Raw genomic sequence first — 17,500 nt, 5'->3', positions numbered from 1 at the left:
GAGTCTCAGACTTCTTGTGATTCAGGAGACGGTGTACACAGGTTTCTGTCAGTCCAGCTGGAAACAAAGTTCTCATACAGTTAAAATGAGCACTTGTGAGGAAAAATGAATCACTGGATTCGATAAACGTTTGTCTTCATATCAGAGCAGTCAAACAAATTCATGAGTTTTCATGCAGACATCAGTCTACTTTTGTCAAGTGTTTCTCAACGAAGAATGCATTGCTTAAGTGTTTTTAAGTAGGGCCCTACTGAAAACTGTTTTATCTTTTCCCAAATCCTTTTTTAATCTTTCTTGTGATATATTGCTTTATTATTTATTAATCATTATTTATTATTAATATTACTACAGTGAACATAACCTTTTTCTATACAGTTGTAATATATTTCTGTTGCAATTAAATTTTAGCCATCAAGCTTTTATTTTGACGTGAGCTTTTATTTTGACTAGCTTTTATTTTGAATCGTGCATTTATTTTAATGTGAGCTTTTATTTTGAATCGTGCATTTATTTTAACGTGAGCTTTTATTTTGAATCGTGCATTTATTTTAACGTGAGCTTTTATTTTGAATCGTGCATTTATTTTAATGTGAGCTTTTATTTTGACTAGCTTTTATTTTGAATCATGCATTTATTTTAATGTGAGCTTTTATTTTGAATCGTGCATTTATTTTAACGTGAGCTTTTATTTTGAATCGTGCATTTATTTTAATGTGAGCTTTTATTTTGAATCGTCCATTTATTTTAACGTGAGCTTTTATTTTGAATCGTGCATTTATTTTAATGTGAGCTTTTATTTTGAATCGTTCATTTATTTTAATGTGAGCTTTTATTTTGAATCGTGCATTTATTTTAACGTGAGCTTTTATTGAATCGTGCATTTATTTTAATGTGAGCTTTTATTTTGAATCGTGCATTTATTTTAACGTGAGCTTTTATTTTGAATCGTGCATTTATTTTAATGTGAGCTTTTATTTTGACTAGCTTTTATTTTGAATCGTGCATTTATTTTAACGTGAGCTTTTATTTTGAATCGTGCATTTATTTTAACGTGAGCTTTTATTTTGAATCGTGCATTTATTTTAACGTGAGCTTTTATTTTGAATCGTGCATTTATTTTAATGTGAGCTTTTATTTTGAATCGTCCATTTATTTTAACGTGAGCTTTTATTTTGAATCGTCCATTTATTTTAACGTGAGCTTTTATTTTGAATCGTGCATTTATTTTAACGTGAGCTTTTATTTTGAATCGTGCATTTATTTTAACGTGAGCTTTTATTTTGAATCGTGCATTTATTTTAATGTGAGCTTTTATTTTGAATCGTCCATTTATTTTAATGTGAGCTTTTATTTTGAATCGTCCATTTATTTTAACATGAGCTTTTATTTTGAATCGTGCATTTATTTTAATGTGAGCTTTTATTTTGAATCGTGCATTTATTTTAATGTGAGCTTTTATTTTGACTAGCTTTTATTTTGAATCGTGCATTTATTTTGACGTGAGCTTTTATTTTGACGTGAGCTTTTATTTTGAATCATGCATTTATTTTGACATGAGCTTTTATTTTGACGTGAGCTTTTATTTTGAATCGTGCATTTATTTTGACGTGAGCTTTTATTTTGAATCGTGCATTTATTTTGACGTGAGCTTTTATTTTGAATCGTGTATTTTTGTTATGAGCTTTTATTTTGACGAGCTTTTATTTTGAATCGTGCAAATTTATTTTGAATCGTGCATTTTTGACGTGAGCTTTTATTTTGACGAGCTTTTATTTTGAATCGTGCATTTTGACAAGCTTTTATTTTGAATCAAGCTAATTTATTTTGAATCGTGCATTTATTTTGATGTGAGCTTTTATTTTGAATCGTGCATTTATTTTGACATGAGCTTTTATTTTGAATCGTGCATTTATTTTGTTATGAGCTTTTATTTTGACGTGAGCTTTTATTTTGAATCGTGCATTTATTTTGACGTGTGGTTTTAATGGAGGCTTCACTTCTGACTAAGACAGACTTAATATTGCATCCTTTTGCAGTTTAATAATCACACAATTAATAATAATTGTATTAATTGTCCATTTCAGTTAAAAGTAGCACAACACACTCAATTAAGTGTGTGAGCATTTGAAAGCAGTTGTGTATGAGACAGACAGCGTGTGAGTACCGGATTGAGTTGGTGCTCAGTACTACCAGTACTGTAGAAACACTGGTATCATTACATCTTTTTTATTTTCGTACCGATATACCGGTATTTTTGACAACACTAATCTATATGAATTATTTTAATTGAAGAATTAATTTGCTCATTTCCTAAACGTAGTGAGCTGTCTATCGCGAGCTCTTTTAACATTTAATCACATGCAGAATATGAATTATAGATCTCTCGGTTTTCACTAGTGAAAATGCTAATTTTTGAAATCTGTAAACTGAAAAAAATCTGTCATCTGAAATCTTCTTTGAAAATTGAATCATAGATATCTGTATTTCATATACTTCATGTGATTATATGTTGAAGGGCTTCTGATAACCTCGCTGTCTACTGTCTTGATAGGCAGTTGTCTTCTAAGGCAGCATCCTTCAAGTCTGGCAACATGAGACTAGCAAGATGTGGTTTTGTTGTTTGAGCTGGTGCGGGTTGTTATAAAGGTTATGTACGGTCACAGGTCTGAAAAAGGGGATTAAGCGGTTATAATCAGCTGTGAAAGTTTTCACTGAAGCAGAATGTGGTATCAGACTTTTGGACCCCACTGCATTTACACATTTAACCAAAAATCTTAATGTTGGATTAAACAAGCTGTTTATCCTGGAACACTATCAGAGATGTTGCTGTTCTTTGGAATGTCTTGGAAATAAGTCGATATGTTTTGTTGATTTGTGGAGATTTTTGTAGAGTATCTTGCCGAAGTTGTGGTTGGGTGTTGGGACGAGTCCGGCGCTTCTCTCCGATAGAGAACCAGCTCGACCGTGATCAAAGTCTGACACTGTTGCTCTTTTAAAAGCAGAAGGATGTGCTTTAGACAGAGATGTTTGTTGAGCTTTGATGTGTGTGAGACTGTTTGCACTCTTCACCCGGCGACGGACACCACCCACATCTGTCCATTCACGTGGACAATGACCAGCAATGAAGAGGAACCCTTGTTGACCGTTCCGACCGAACGACACAACGCCTCACTCCAAGAAAAAGAAAGAGAAATGAGAGCACGCAGTGAAAGACAGAAAAGAAGGGCTTCTGGAGAGGGGGATTATCCCTCATTTAGGGAGTGAAAAGGGCGAGCCGTGGTGGGAATGTGCTGGGATTATTCTGGAGTGGGTGGGAACGGGGCATTTATTCTTAATGAGGACAAGAGTTGGGAAGCGTGAACTTCAGCAGGAGAAAACTTCGATAGCCACTCATATACGTAACCGAATTTATTTTACATACATAAAAATCAAATGCTCTCCTAAACTGTGCTTTCTCTCGTATAGCATTGAGAAGTCTGATTCATTTTAGTGAACTGGTTTATTTAGACAATTTACGTTTGAACGTTTACGCAAGTCGTCTTTATACTGAAAGATTTGGTACTTTTTTATAAAACTTAAATACCTGTACTGTCCACTACTGTTGACTTTTTCTTATTCATTTTCTGTTTCGTATTTATGGGATGCACCGATATGAATTATGTGGCGGATAATTTTAACAACAACAAAAATACTATTGGCTGATGCCAAAATTTTGCCACTTTATTTTGTCATCAGATCACTGTTTTGCATATAGATTATACTTTTAAAAAAATGTACAAAGAGGTAGAATCAGTTGAACACATTTGGAAGAGATATATATATAAAACATATAACATAATTTAATGCGCTTCTGATTGTTCTAAACAATTGAACTCACAATTTACATATGATGGAATATTGTGCGTATTAAAAATGTTTTACATTTTCAGATTACATTTATATTACACACACACACAAAACAATGATTGTACACTTTATACAATGCAAGAAATGAACATAAAGAAAGAAAGAAACTATTGTTTTTTCACATTAGCATTTTCATGCCTATGATCGATTTGCCACTGGTTTTAATTTGTCAATAATTGACGAGACATCGGTGCATCCCTAGTGTTTATCTGTCGGTTCAAGTTTCATCTTGTCACTCTTAACTGAGTTAATATATATATTAATAATTGACATATTTAAAAAGATGTTTCCCCTCTGCTGTGAGCTTATGGTGTAGATAACTACCTTTTTAAAAAGTGCAGCTTGACAGTAATTTATGAGTAGCTTGTAACTTAAACTACAGTTTCAAAGTAACTTTGCCAACACACACATGTTTTGACCTCTGATCATACCAGCTGTCTGATACAGATATGGGACAGCTGGACGTCGTCTGTCCAGGTGTGTGTGTGCGTGTGTGTGTGTGTGCTAGCGGAAAGAAGAGTCCTGTGTGAGGTGTGTTTTGTAAACACAGGTCGTCAGAGGCAGGTGTGTGTCCGTATGTTATCCACACTGAACATAGAACATGTTTTTATCATTGATCTGTGATCTCACTCATTCTGTGACATATACAGACAGCTATATTTTGTTTGTTTGTTTTTGACACTAGCGGCTGTTTTAAATATGGAGAAACCATGTGCTACAGTGATTTAACCACAGTTAAGAGGTGTTGGTAAGATAAAGCAGGGGCTGTTCAACGTTGTCACCTGTTGAAACATTGTGCATTAATATATTAATATAATTCATCTGGTGTGTAAATATTAGATATTTTCTGTCATTGCTCGTCCAATCAGCTTTTAGAGCCGGAACAATCCATTTTTGTAATTGTGATTTTTTTTTTTTTTAGTTTTTTTTTTTTAATTAATTTTACTTTTATATAAATTCAATCAGACAGCCGTAAATGATTTGATTAATTGTTTATGCCACATTAAATTCTAGTGTTTTGTTCAGGGATTAAAAACTCGTTTTTTTTTAGTTCAGTTCCTTCTGTTCAATTAATGAATTTCTCTGCGTGGGCTCGTTTGGACTAAATGTTACCTTAGACCTTATCTTTTAATATTTTTTTTAATTATACATTTTTGTCAAAAGGGTCTTCAGCATGTCACGGAAGGCTTCTTTCACAACTTTTTTGTGAAAGTATTTGTGCAGAAAAAACAACTTGTAATTCCATTGATTTAACCTTTCATTTTAGTGAGTGTTTCTTGATTTCAAACTCTTTTGAGTACTCAACACACACGCACACACTCACAGCACACACACTCACAGCACACACACTCACAGCACACACACTCACACTCACACTCACAGCACACACACTCACTCACAGCACACACACACACTCACACTCACAGCACACACATTCACACACACACACTCACACACACTCACAGCACGCACATTCACACACACACACTCACAGCACACACACTCACAGCACACACATTCACACACACTCACTCACAGCACACACACACACACACACTACACACACTCACTCACAGCACACACACACACTACACACACTCAATCACAGCACACACATTCACACACACACACTCACAGCACACACACTCACACACTCACTCACAGCACGCACACTCACAGCACGCACGCACACAGCACGCACACTCACAGCACACACTCACAGCACACACATTCACACACACACTCACAGCACACACACTCGCACACTCACTCACAGCACACACACTCAACACATTCATGCAAACTCACTCACAGCACACACATTCACGCACACACACTCACAGCACACACACACACACTACACACACTCACTCACAGCACATGCACACACGCTCACAGCACACTCACTCACAGCACACACACTACACACACACTCACAGCACATGCACACACACTCACAGCACACTCACTCACAGCACACACATTCACGCACACTCACTCACAGCACACACATTCACGCACACTCACTCACAGCACACACATTCACGCACACTCACTCACAGCACACACATTCACGCACACTCACTCACAGCACACACATTCACACACTCACTCACAGCACACTCACTCACAGCACACACACTCACACACACATTTACGCACACTCACTCACAGCACACTCACTCACAGCACACACACAGCACACTCACTCACAGCACACACATTCACGCACACTCACTCACAGCACACACATTCACGCACACTCACTCACAGCACACACACTCACACACTCACTCACAGCACACTCACTCACAGCACACACACACACACACACATTTACGCACACTCACTCACAGCACACACATTCACACACACACACTCACAGCACACACACACACACTCACTCACAGCACACACACTCACACACTCACTCACAGCACACTCACTCACACACTCACTCACAGCACACACACTCACTCACAGCACACACATTCACGCACACTCACTCACAGCACACACATTCACACACTCACTCACAGCACACTCACTCACAGCACACACACTCACACACTCACTCACAGCACACTCACTCACAGCACACACACTCACACACACATTTACGCACACTCACTCACAGCACACACATTCACACACACACACTCACAGCACACACACACTACACACACACACTCACAGCACACACACACACACACTCACTCACAGCACACTCACTCACACACTCACTCACAGCACACTCACTCACTCACAGCACACACACACACACTACACACACACACTCACAGCACACACACACACACTACACACACTCACTCACAGCACACACACTACACACACACTCACAGCACACACACACTCACAGCACACACACACATTACACACACTCACTCACAGCACACACACACACTCACTCACAGCACACATACACACACGCACACATTCACACACACACTCACAGCACACATTCACACACACTCACTCATTCACACAATCACACACACATACACTCACTCACTCACACACTCACTCATACACACTACACACACTCACTCACATACTACACTCTCACACACACTCACACACACTCCACACACACACTCCCACTCACACACACTACACACACTACACACACTCACTCACTCACTCACTAACATACTACACCCTCACACACACACACACACACTACACACACCCATTCACTCACGCACACACACACACACACACACCCACTCACTCACGCGCGCACACACACACACACACACACTGGTGTGTTTGAGTTTGTGCTTTGGTCAGGTTCAGTACTCTTTGATCTCTCACATATGCTCCATTTTTCTCCTCAGATCTCATATTGAAACTTTGTACAACCTCAAAACATTCCGCTGCTTCAGAGAACATCAGGGCTTTAAGGTTTTTAGTCAGTTTGTTTTGTTTTTTTATTTATTTTATCATCTTTTTAAAGTTTAGAGCAGGAAAGAGGGTGTTATAAGTTTTAGTACCTTTATGTTTGATTTAAATATCATGTTTCACTGTATAATGTGTGTGTGTGTGCTGTCTCTTTTGGTCGAGTGCACAGTGACAATAACACTGACTGTGTAAATGTGACAGACTGATTGTGTGTGAACTTGTGTACCTGAGGTGTGTGTGTGAGAGTGATGGTGATAGTCGTCTCTATTGTGAGTGTGTTTGTTTTGATGCTGCGCTGACTCTTTTTGGTAAGTGTGTGTTCCGTTCACTCAAGTGTTGTGGAATCCTGGACCGCTCCAGACCATCAGCGTCTCCAAGGAAACATTGCACACTCACAACATGCATTGAACTCCCATCCCAACAGTGGATCTGTCTGTCTGTCTGACTATCTATGTATCTCTATCTGACTCTATATATCTGTTTGTCTGTCTTTCTGTCTGGCTGTCTGTGTATCTGTCTGTCTGTCTGTCTATCTGTATGTGTCTGTCTGTCAATCTATCCATTTTTATGTCTGTCTGTCCATCTGTCTGTGTGTCTGCCTGTTTGTGTCTCTGTCTGTCTATCTATCCATTTGTCTGTCTAACTGGCTGTACAGTGCATCCGGAAAGTATTCACAGCGCTTCACTTTTTCCACATTTTGTTATGTTACAGCCTTATTCCAAAATGGATTAAATTCATTATTTTCCTCATAATAACTTTCCTTTCTACAAACAATACCCCATAATGACAACGTGAAAGAAGTTTGGGAGCTGGGAGACTAGTCAGGATCGAGGGAAAGATGAATGCAGCAATGTACAGAGACATCCTTGATGAAAACCTGCTCCAGAGCGCTCTGGACCTCAGACTGGGACGAAGGTTCATCTTCCAACAGGACAGCGACCCTAAGCACACAGCCAAGATAACAAAGGAGTGGCTCCAGGACAACTCTGTGAATGTCCTTGAGTGGCCCAGCCAGAGCCCAGACTTGAACCCGATTGAACATCTCTGGAGAGATCTGAAAATGGCTGTGCACCGACGCTCCCCATCCAACCTGATGGAGCTTGAGAGGTCCTGCAAAGAAGAATGGGAGAAACTGCCCAAAAATAGGTGTGCCAAGCTTGTAGCATCAAACTCAAAAAGACTTGAGGCTGTAATTGGTGCCAAAGGTGCTTCAACAAAGTATTGAGCAAAGGCTGTGAATACTTATGTACATGTGAATTTTTTTTGTTTTTTATTTTTTATAAATTTGCAAAGATTTCAAACAAACTTCTTTCACATTGTCATTATGGGGTATTGTTTGTAGAATTTTGAGGAAAATAATGAATTTAATCCATTTTGGAATAAGGCTGTAACATAACAAAATGTGGAAAAAGTGAAGCGCTGTGAATACTTTCCGGATGCACTGTATGTCTGTCTGTCTCTCTGTCTGTCTAACCATCTGTCTGTCTGTCTATCCATCTGTGTCTCTTATCTGTTTGTCCGACTATCCATCTCATATCTTTCTGTTTGTCTACCACCTACCTGCTTGTCTGTTTGGCTATCTATGTGTCTCTGCCTGTCTATCTGTCTATCCGTCTATCTCTCTGTCTGTCTGTGTCTATCTGTAATTCTGTCTGTCTTTCTGTCTGTCTACCACCTACCTGTCTTTCTGTTTGACTATTTGTTTGTTTGTGTCTATCCATCTATCTCTCTGTCTGTCTGTCTGTCCATCTGTCTGTCTATACATGTGTCTGTCTGTGACTATCAGTCTGTCCGGGCATGTCTATCCATCTATCTCTCTGTCTGTCTATCTGTCAGTCTGTCTAGGCATGTCTTATCTCTCTGTCTGTCCATCTGTCTGTCTGTCTGTCCGTCTGTCTGTCTATACATGTGTCTGTCTGTGACTATCAGTCTGTCCGGGCACGTGTATCCATCTATCTCTCTGTCTGTCTATCTCTCTCTCTCTGTCTATCTCTCTGTCTGTCTGGGCATGTCTATCTCTCTGTCTATCAGTCTGTCTATCTGTCCATCTGTCTGTCTATACATGTGTCTGTCTGTGACTATCAGTCTGTCTGGGCATGTCTATCCATCTATCTCTCTGTCTGTCTATCTCTCTCTCTGTCTGTCTATCTGTCAGTCTGTCTGTCTGTCTGTCTATACATGTGTCTGTCTGTGACTATCAGTCTGTCCGGGCATGTCTGTCCACCTATCTCTCTGTCTGTCTATCTCTCTCTCTGTCTGTCTATCTGTCAGACTTTCTGGGCATGTCTGTCTGTCCATCTGTCTGTCTATACATGTGTCTGTCTGTGACTATCAGTCTATCCGGGCATGTCTGTCTGTCTATCTCTCTCTCTGTCTGTCAGTCTGTCCGGGCATGTCTATCTCTCTGTCTGTCTGTCTGTCCGTCTGTCTAACTATCTGTCTGTCTGTCTGTCTTTTTGACCATCTGTGTCTATCCGTGTATCTCTCTGTCTATCTCTCCTCCTGTCTGTCCATTCGTCTATCTATCTGTCTGTCTGTCTTTCAAGAAAGAAAATTTGAAACATCTTTGTAACGTTGTTTAACACAATGAAAAGGTTTTTTGTGTATTTGTCATGTACATGCTTCCGTGTATTCCAAGTAAAACTTCTGTTCTCTGAATCTATTCTGATTTACATTAATGATCTGTCTGTCTCTTTCAGTGTGGTGAAGGTTCTGTTAGAGGCGGGCGCTGATCCAAACATGGGTGATGACTTCAGTAGTGTGTATGAAACAGCTCGCGAGAAGGGCGTTCACTCGCTAGAGGGTAAGACAACACATGTGAGACACATTTACATGTTGTGCTTATTTCATGACCATCTTCATCATCGTGATCTTCATAATCATTTAAAAAGCATCATCCACACCCACACTTACATAAAGAGTGTGTGTTATTACAAAGATCAATTTAAAGCAAAGACATATGAAACACACAACACTGAATATTACACACACACACACACACTTGTCTAAAGCTGTTTGCATATCGGCTCGATTCATTTAGTAGAGTGTTTTTGTAGGTGTTTTTCATCTCACACACACACACAGAGCAGATGTGTGTGTATATCATATCTGGCTGCTGTATGTATATTACTCACATTTGTTTTGTTGGCAGTTTTTGGGTCTTGAAGGAACATCTTTCCCTGAAGCAACATGATGAATGAGCGTGTTTGTGTGTGTGTGTGTGTGTGTGTGTGTGTGTGTGTGTGTGTGTGTGTGTGTGTGTGTGTGTGTGTGTGTGTGTGTGTGTGTGGAATATGAGAATTTTCCATGCGAGTTGTGTGTGTGTGTGTGTGTGTGATGGATCGCTGGTCTCTGGTCGTCTGACGGTTTATTGGGTTTAGTCGTGATTATCCGGCTCTAAGACATTACTTACCCATGACGACCGGCCTGACAGCAGCCACAGAGAAAATATCTTTCTGTACAAGCAAAACATCGCTGCTCTTTTATGATATATTTTTGTACGTCTGTACAGAGAATAATTGTACAGTTTATGAGAGTGTTTTTACATGTGTTTGTTCTTAATTCAAACTGTTTGTCTTGTTTTAAGAGCGCTGTAGAATATTACCACACACCCACATCTCTCATTAAGTGTCTGTGTTACTGTCATATTTCTTTATATTTGACTTTGATATGATTTGATGAGCTTACGCAATATTTTGAAATATGAGTGAATATCACGAAACCTGTCAAGAACATTTATAGGTCATATTTCACCCCAAATTCAAAATGAAATATATCTAATGAGAATTATTGGGGGGGATGTTTCATTACTGAAATGCCAAAAAAAATATTATTTTTTATTATTATATATATTATTATTTAAATGAAAAATATGCATACACTTAAACAAATATTTTTGCCTATTTTTAAGATTTATGCATTTCAATTTCATAACAAAATTTCCATCAAATTGAATTGTGTAATGTTTAACTAAATTAAACAACTTTTTTTTATTAGTTTATTTTAATAAAGATTTCTCGATTCAGTTTGATGGAATTTTATGAAATTGAAATGCATACATTTTAAAATATATTTTTGGAGTGTACATCTTGGTAATATTAGTTTTTGTAAATATAGGCTTATTAAAATTTTAATTATTGTGTTACAGTTATTTTTATTGTAATAAATTAATGACCATTGAAGAATAATGAGAATTACAAAAAACTCAAAAGGTTTTTTATGCAAAATTAATTATAAATTGTTATTTTCCATTGAGTTAAGTGTGAAATATGACCTGGTCATGACATGCTCTCTAATATCTCTTTCTCTCAGTGTTGGTGAGTAGAGAGGACGAGTTCAGTAATCGTTTGAGCAGTCGCGCTAGTTTTCGTGGATGTACTCCGCTGCATTACGCTGTTCTGGCCGATGACCTGCGGACCGTCCGGATGCTGCTGGAAGCAGGTGAGGTCACATGACCCTCAGGATACCTAAACACACAAACACACATTTACATTCTATCAATAACTTCTATTGTTTTTTTAATAAAGCTAATAATAATGACTAGAGACTAACCCAAACTTGAAAAGAAAACTCGGTAAACACACATTTACATCCAGGAACTCCCTCAAAGCGACGCAAACTGTTCTGTACTGGGTAACGAAAGTGTCACGTTTACAGTAAGATGACCTGAAACAATCCAGTAAATTAAACAGACAGCTTCTGATATCAGCGTTTATAAACCGAGAAGGTCATCATGAGTTTTGTTTCAGTTTCATATTTAAAGAGTCTGTATTTTACACACACACACACACACACTCACTCTAATATTGAGCAGCGATCTGTTCCTGTTAGCCTGAGGACGTCAGGCTTGACCTTTGACCTCTGCAGTAGAGACACTGTGGGTTACGTGACCCAAACATGACAGGTGACAGGAAGTGTGTGTGTGTGTGTGTGTGTAATGTGATTTACATGAGTGTGTTATTATAGCCTGAGGGCACACACACACTCACACACACACACACACACACACACACACACACACACACACACGTTCACATCCCTCTGAATACAATATATAACCCTTAAATACACTGTCTCTCTTTCTATCTGTCTGTCTTTCAGTAGCAGAGGTAGAGAGAGACCCTTGTGTGGTTAGACACTCACTTTAAGTATCAACACTTTCTATAAATCACTGGATGTTTTCTGGAGGCAGACACATTTTTAGATTAAAGCGTCAGAAACAACCCACAACAAAGAACAAAATTACGTTTTTTGATGCTGAGAAATTAGATTACGGTGTGGAGCGCATTACCCAGAAACCTTAGTTGGAATAAAGCCACGCCCCCCTCAGACAGAGCAGCGCCATGTCTGACAGTGAGGTGTATTTATCACACGATGACATCATCAGGGTGAGACAGCACCATTTTAATGCAATGAGAATGAGAGAGGCTAGCACATTACAGGACTGTCTGTCTCTCTATCTATCTGTCTGTCTGTCTGTCAAAATCAGCTACCATTGAGGTTTCATTTCAGATGCTGCCTTAGAAAGCATCTGTGTATGTAGACACCATGCAATTGAGTGTTGTTCTTAAATGAAGATTAATATAATTACTATGGGTTGACACAAAAAGGTTGGTCATCATTGCAGCTTATTTTTTATGTACATGTGAAGTGATTCTGAAAACAGAGGAGAGTATCAAAATCATCACAAAGATGCCAAAGTCATTAAGAGAATTATTTAAAATTAGGGCTTTCAATTGAACGTGCTAGCTCAATATTAAATAAAACGTAACGTGTTAAAAAATGTACGCAATAAATCATGTCTCTGGACCGTAATAAGGAATATTACAAACATCGGAGCAAATCAAGCTTGAAGTACCACCTTCATAGCCCCATTTACACCTTGCATTAACATGTTTTAGGTGATCGGATTGCTATCAGATTCCACTTGCCCGCCTTAAATGACAGGTGTAAATGTACCCAAGAAACATCAGGATCGGATCACTGAAACCACATTCGGAGGTGGTCAGGAACAGATTCTGAACACATTCATGGAAGGTGTAAATGCTGTCCGAATGCAACCACCTAAGTAATTATGTGATGATGTTATGCTACAGTCATCCGATGTTAAAGCACTGTGTTGCGGGTTCTTGCCTTTTCTGTTAATTCAACCACTGCAATGTGAAGATCAAAACAGACACTGCTGTCTTGCAGTCTTGTCACCCAAACAATGAACAATATTCCATGAATTGTTCCATTGAAATACACTTGGAATACCTCATCCCTCTCCTCAAATCCACACTCGCTCACGTTTCTCTCCGGTTTTCAAATCACCCTGACCCTAATGTGAAACCAGTCTTTACTCGCTCATTTCAGATGAGAAGCATATACAAAGCGGCATTCATTTTATTTGCCAACCGATATTTAGCTTTGGCAGCTGCCAAGAACATTTAAATGAAGTAAAAACCCTGTCTGATGGAAAGCATTTGAATTATCGGATCTCTGTCCCATCACAGTGTAGTCACATTTGACTGCAAGGTGTAAATGCAATCCAGCTAAAGAATATCCAGATACCATCCAGATATAAAACGCATGTTGTTGCAAGGTGTAAACGGGGCCCTTGTTTTCAGCAGGGGGCAGTAAGCAAAACTCCAGCTGTACAGACAACAAACCACACACTTGATTGACACCAGCAACAGCACAAGATGAGGACGCATTCTTGTGTTCAGACACAGCTGGACGGGGGACCTGGGTAGCTCAGTGGTAAAATACGTTGGCTACCACCCCTGGAGTTGCGAGTTTGAATCCAGGGCGTGCTGAGTGACTCCAGCCAGGTCTCCTAAGCAAACAAATTGACCCGGTTGCTAATGAGGGAAGAGTCACATGGGGTAACCTCCTCATGGTGGCTATAATGTGGTTAGTTCTCGGTGGGGCGCGTGGTGAGTTGAGCGTGGTTGCCGCGGTGGATGGCGTGAAGCCTCTGTCTCTGTGGCAACGTGCTCAACAAGCCACGTGATAAGATGCGCGGCTTGACGGTCTCATATGCGGAGGCAACTGGGATTCATCCTCTGCCACCCAGACTGAGGCGAATCACTACGTGACCACGAGGACTTAAAAAGCACATTGGGCACTGGGCATTCCAAATTGGGAGAAAAAGGGGAAAAATGAGGTTGCTTTATTATTATAATTACTTTGCTGGCGTAGTGTCAATAAACTCAAAATCTTAAGCAGCACAAACACAGTCCTGTAGTCTGCCATTGTAGTGCCTATAGACTGAACACGTAATACGCATGCGCATGACATCATCGTTTTCACAAATTCGCGTTTTTGTACGTTTACACGGAGACGATAACGGCATCGTTTTCAAAAACTTGCACTTTGAAACCCGTTTTCAAAACGCCGTTGTTGTGTAAACAAACATCCAAAACGCGTACAAAAGTTTTCTGTTTTTAGTTGAAAACGTTGTCGTGTAAACGGCCCCTTAGATTTGGTGTTATTTTACTCTGCACTACCCCAAGCATGTATGGAGACCAGGCTCAAGACAATAAACCAATAGAGTGACAGCTGATCTTACACCCAAACTTATTGCAACCTACAATCAGAATAAAAACACCCTGATGCATCTTGCATCATATACCAAGTACTTTTAAAAGAGGCATGTTAGTTAGTTTTGCATTCAAAGCACTGTTTTCTCAGTCTCACACAGCTGCGAGCGCTCTCTCTTCTCTCTTTCACGCACACGCTACCGAGAGATAGTGAAGATATACCACGTGAAAATGGTTTAAGCGGAGATTCTTGCTTGTAGGCCTATCTATCAAAATGACGGTCAGTGTTTTGACTAATTAATTATTGATGGATGATGTGTTAACCTCACGCTCAAACGCAAGTTTCTGAGAAAAATAGCGCATGAATCCATAAAATGCGCGATACCAGTAAACAGCATGTCAGCGTCCTCGTCTAAATCATCATGATAAGCAAAATAAAAAAAAAATAACCATGAAATGTCACTAACAATGAGAGCCCCTTTGCACAACTGCGAGAGGGTGACAGCGCACCAAACATTATTCTGCTTCTAACGGAGGTGCGCATTGTAACATTATAACCACGCACTGCCAGACTGCAAAAACTGCATATCCTGTTGAAATGTTCACACTTTATGATGAGACTACCAAGCAGGAATTTATGCAAATTCCAGGTCAACGCAAGTTCCAAAAAATAAACAAACATTGCTTTATAATCATCACATTATTTTTATCCGTCATTATTCTTTAGCATTTTTTTCCTAAATAAAAATGTTTGCGTAGAGCCCTGATTTGCCCTTACAGCCTAAATAACCTTTTTCAAATATTCCATGAAAGTTGTGTAGTACATTTTTTATTTATATAATTTACCATGGTTTCAAGTCCTTTTTTTAGTTTCTGATTTGTGTTTCAGGTTTATTACAGTATATTTCACATTTATGAGGATGTATGCGTCATTGTATTTTGAGGAAAAAAATGGTGTGCCTTGGAAATGTAATATTTACAAAGATGTGCCTTGGTGCAAAAAAGTTTGAGAACCACTGGTCTAGATACACCAAAGCATTAATCAAATGCAGCATTTTGCATCAAATTTCAAAATGGTGAATGTACAATGTGGCTGACCCAGGACATTGAGTATCATTCAACTCAACTCATTCGACTCGAGGAATGTAAAGACACCAGTCTCAGGAATTAAGGTTTAAGTATTGAAGAGTTATAAGCAAATCTATCATTATTCCATATTTCAGGACCAGTAGGTGGCGTTGTTCCGAAATTGTTCATGTACCTTCAGGGCTTGGTGGTGATGGCATATGCCAAGTTGCGAAGATACAACCTTTCATTCTGTGTAGGGTCTTCTACGGCAAATTCTTTGGTTTGGTCTTCAGTTTGGTCTATCAAAATTAATTCCATAACTTTTAGTCAACATGGTCTGAAGGTGATGTAAGGTCTGATGAACGGTTTCTAAATAGCAGAAAATCTAGGTGGGCGGAAATTGACTCTCTAGTGCAATCTAGTCAAAGTTTTGGTGGTGCTAGATGGTTTGAGACACTAACCTAGTTTCCATCCACTTTTTGCTATCGACAAAGTGAAAATGAAAAACAAAAAGTTTGCAACATGTCGTCTTCTGCTTGTTTCCTTTCAAATGGCCTTTTATCAATAAAAATGGTGTGCATGATGACGTCATGCTTAAAAAAAAAGAAATTTAAAAAAACACTCTGTCGCATAAGTTTTGGTTTATTGCAAAAGAAATCTGTCCTTAAGCCGTTTCCATACAGAAATGTGTGTTTATCGCTAATTGTGTACCTTTCGCCTCCCAGATGTCCCTAATCCCCCCACCCCACCTGAAGTTTTGGTAAAATGGGGAGAGTATTGAGACAATTCATTGAAATTAGTCAGCTTACTTTTAATTTCACAAATAAATGCAATCAGAAGATGACGAATTGCAATCAAAAGGGAACAGTTGCACTTCTGATAGGACTGTAATATCGGTCCTGATGTTGCGTCTATCGCAGGTTGCCACCGGTTTTGACCCGAAAGCGAATCGTCATGGCCCTGTTCAAGCTGGCAACCTGCACTAAGTAATGGGGGAAACTTTCAGTGTCAGTATCAGGAGCATCCATCGATGTGTATGTGCTGTGTGCACAGACTATTAAACAAACACTGATGCGGTGTAATATCAGTGTTTACATATGATACATTCCTGATATTCAATAGGATATTTTAAACAATCATCTAATCTAAAGCATCGCCATCACAACTGCATTATGTCCCGCATATTTGTCCAGCAACTTTTAACGACCAACTGAACTCGATTACCATCTAAAATTAATTTTAGCATCATAATGCGATTTACATTTTCTGAAGAAGCTCAGCAAACGTGATCCGAGGTAAAGAGGGTTAGATTTAACATATTTAAAATGTTCAAAAGCTTGTTTTCTGAAAGTGAACTCAGCATTGCACAAATAGTTCTTATAGTTTATGGTCTTGAAAAAAAGTGCAGAACATTCTGAGAATGTCATTCAGATGACTTTATTCATCTACAGAACAGGGTACGGCTAATTTAAGTTTGTGTAAAGAAAAGGCCTAACAATATTATTTTTTCGTTTGGTAATTTATTTTAATTTAATGCTTTATTCATTTGGTAATTTAATATAATACAGGGAATTTTGCCG

The 17,500-nt window shown here is 38.8% G+C and overlaps 1 protein-coding gene across 1 annotated transcript in view; it reads left to right on the top strand.

Annotated features, from left to right (window-relative positions):
* Positions 1 to 17,500, top strand: part of LOC127430063 (caseinolytic peptidase B protein homolog) — a 59,895-nt gene that overhangs the window by 10,541 nt on the left and 31,854 nt on the right. Inside the window, exons 4-5 of the mRNA XM_051679513.1 lie at positions 10,029 to 10,132; positions 11,641 to 11,769. Coding sequence (XP_051535473.1) covers positions 10,029 to 10,132; positions 11,641 to 11,769 — 233 coding nt within the window. The remainder of the gene's footprint in view (positions 1 to 10,028; positions 10,133 to 11,640; positions 11,770 to 17,500) is intronic.

This window comes from Myxocyprinus asiaticus, chromosome 39, assembly GCF_019703515.2.
Source record: "Myxocyprinus asiaticus isolate MX2 ecotype Aquarium Trade chromosome 39, UBuf_Myxa_2, whole genome shotgun sequence".
Classification (NCBI taxonomy): domain Eukaryota; kingdom Metazoa; phylum Chordata; class Actinopteri; order Cypriniformes; family Catostomidae; genus Myxocyprinus; species Myxocyprinus asiaticus.
This window is presented reverse-complemented; position numbering and strand designations above follow the sequence as displayed.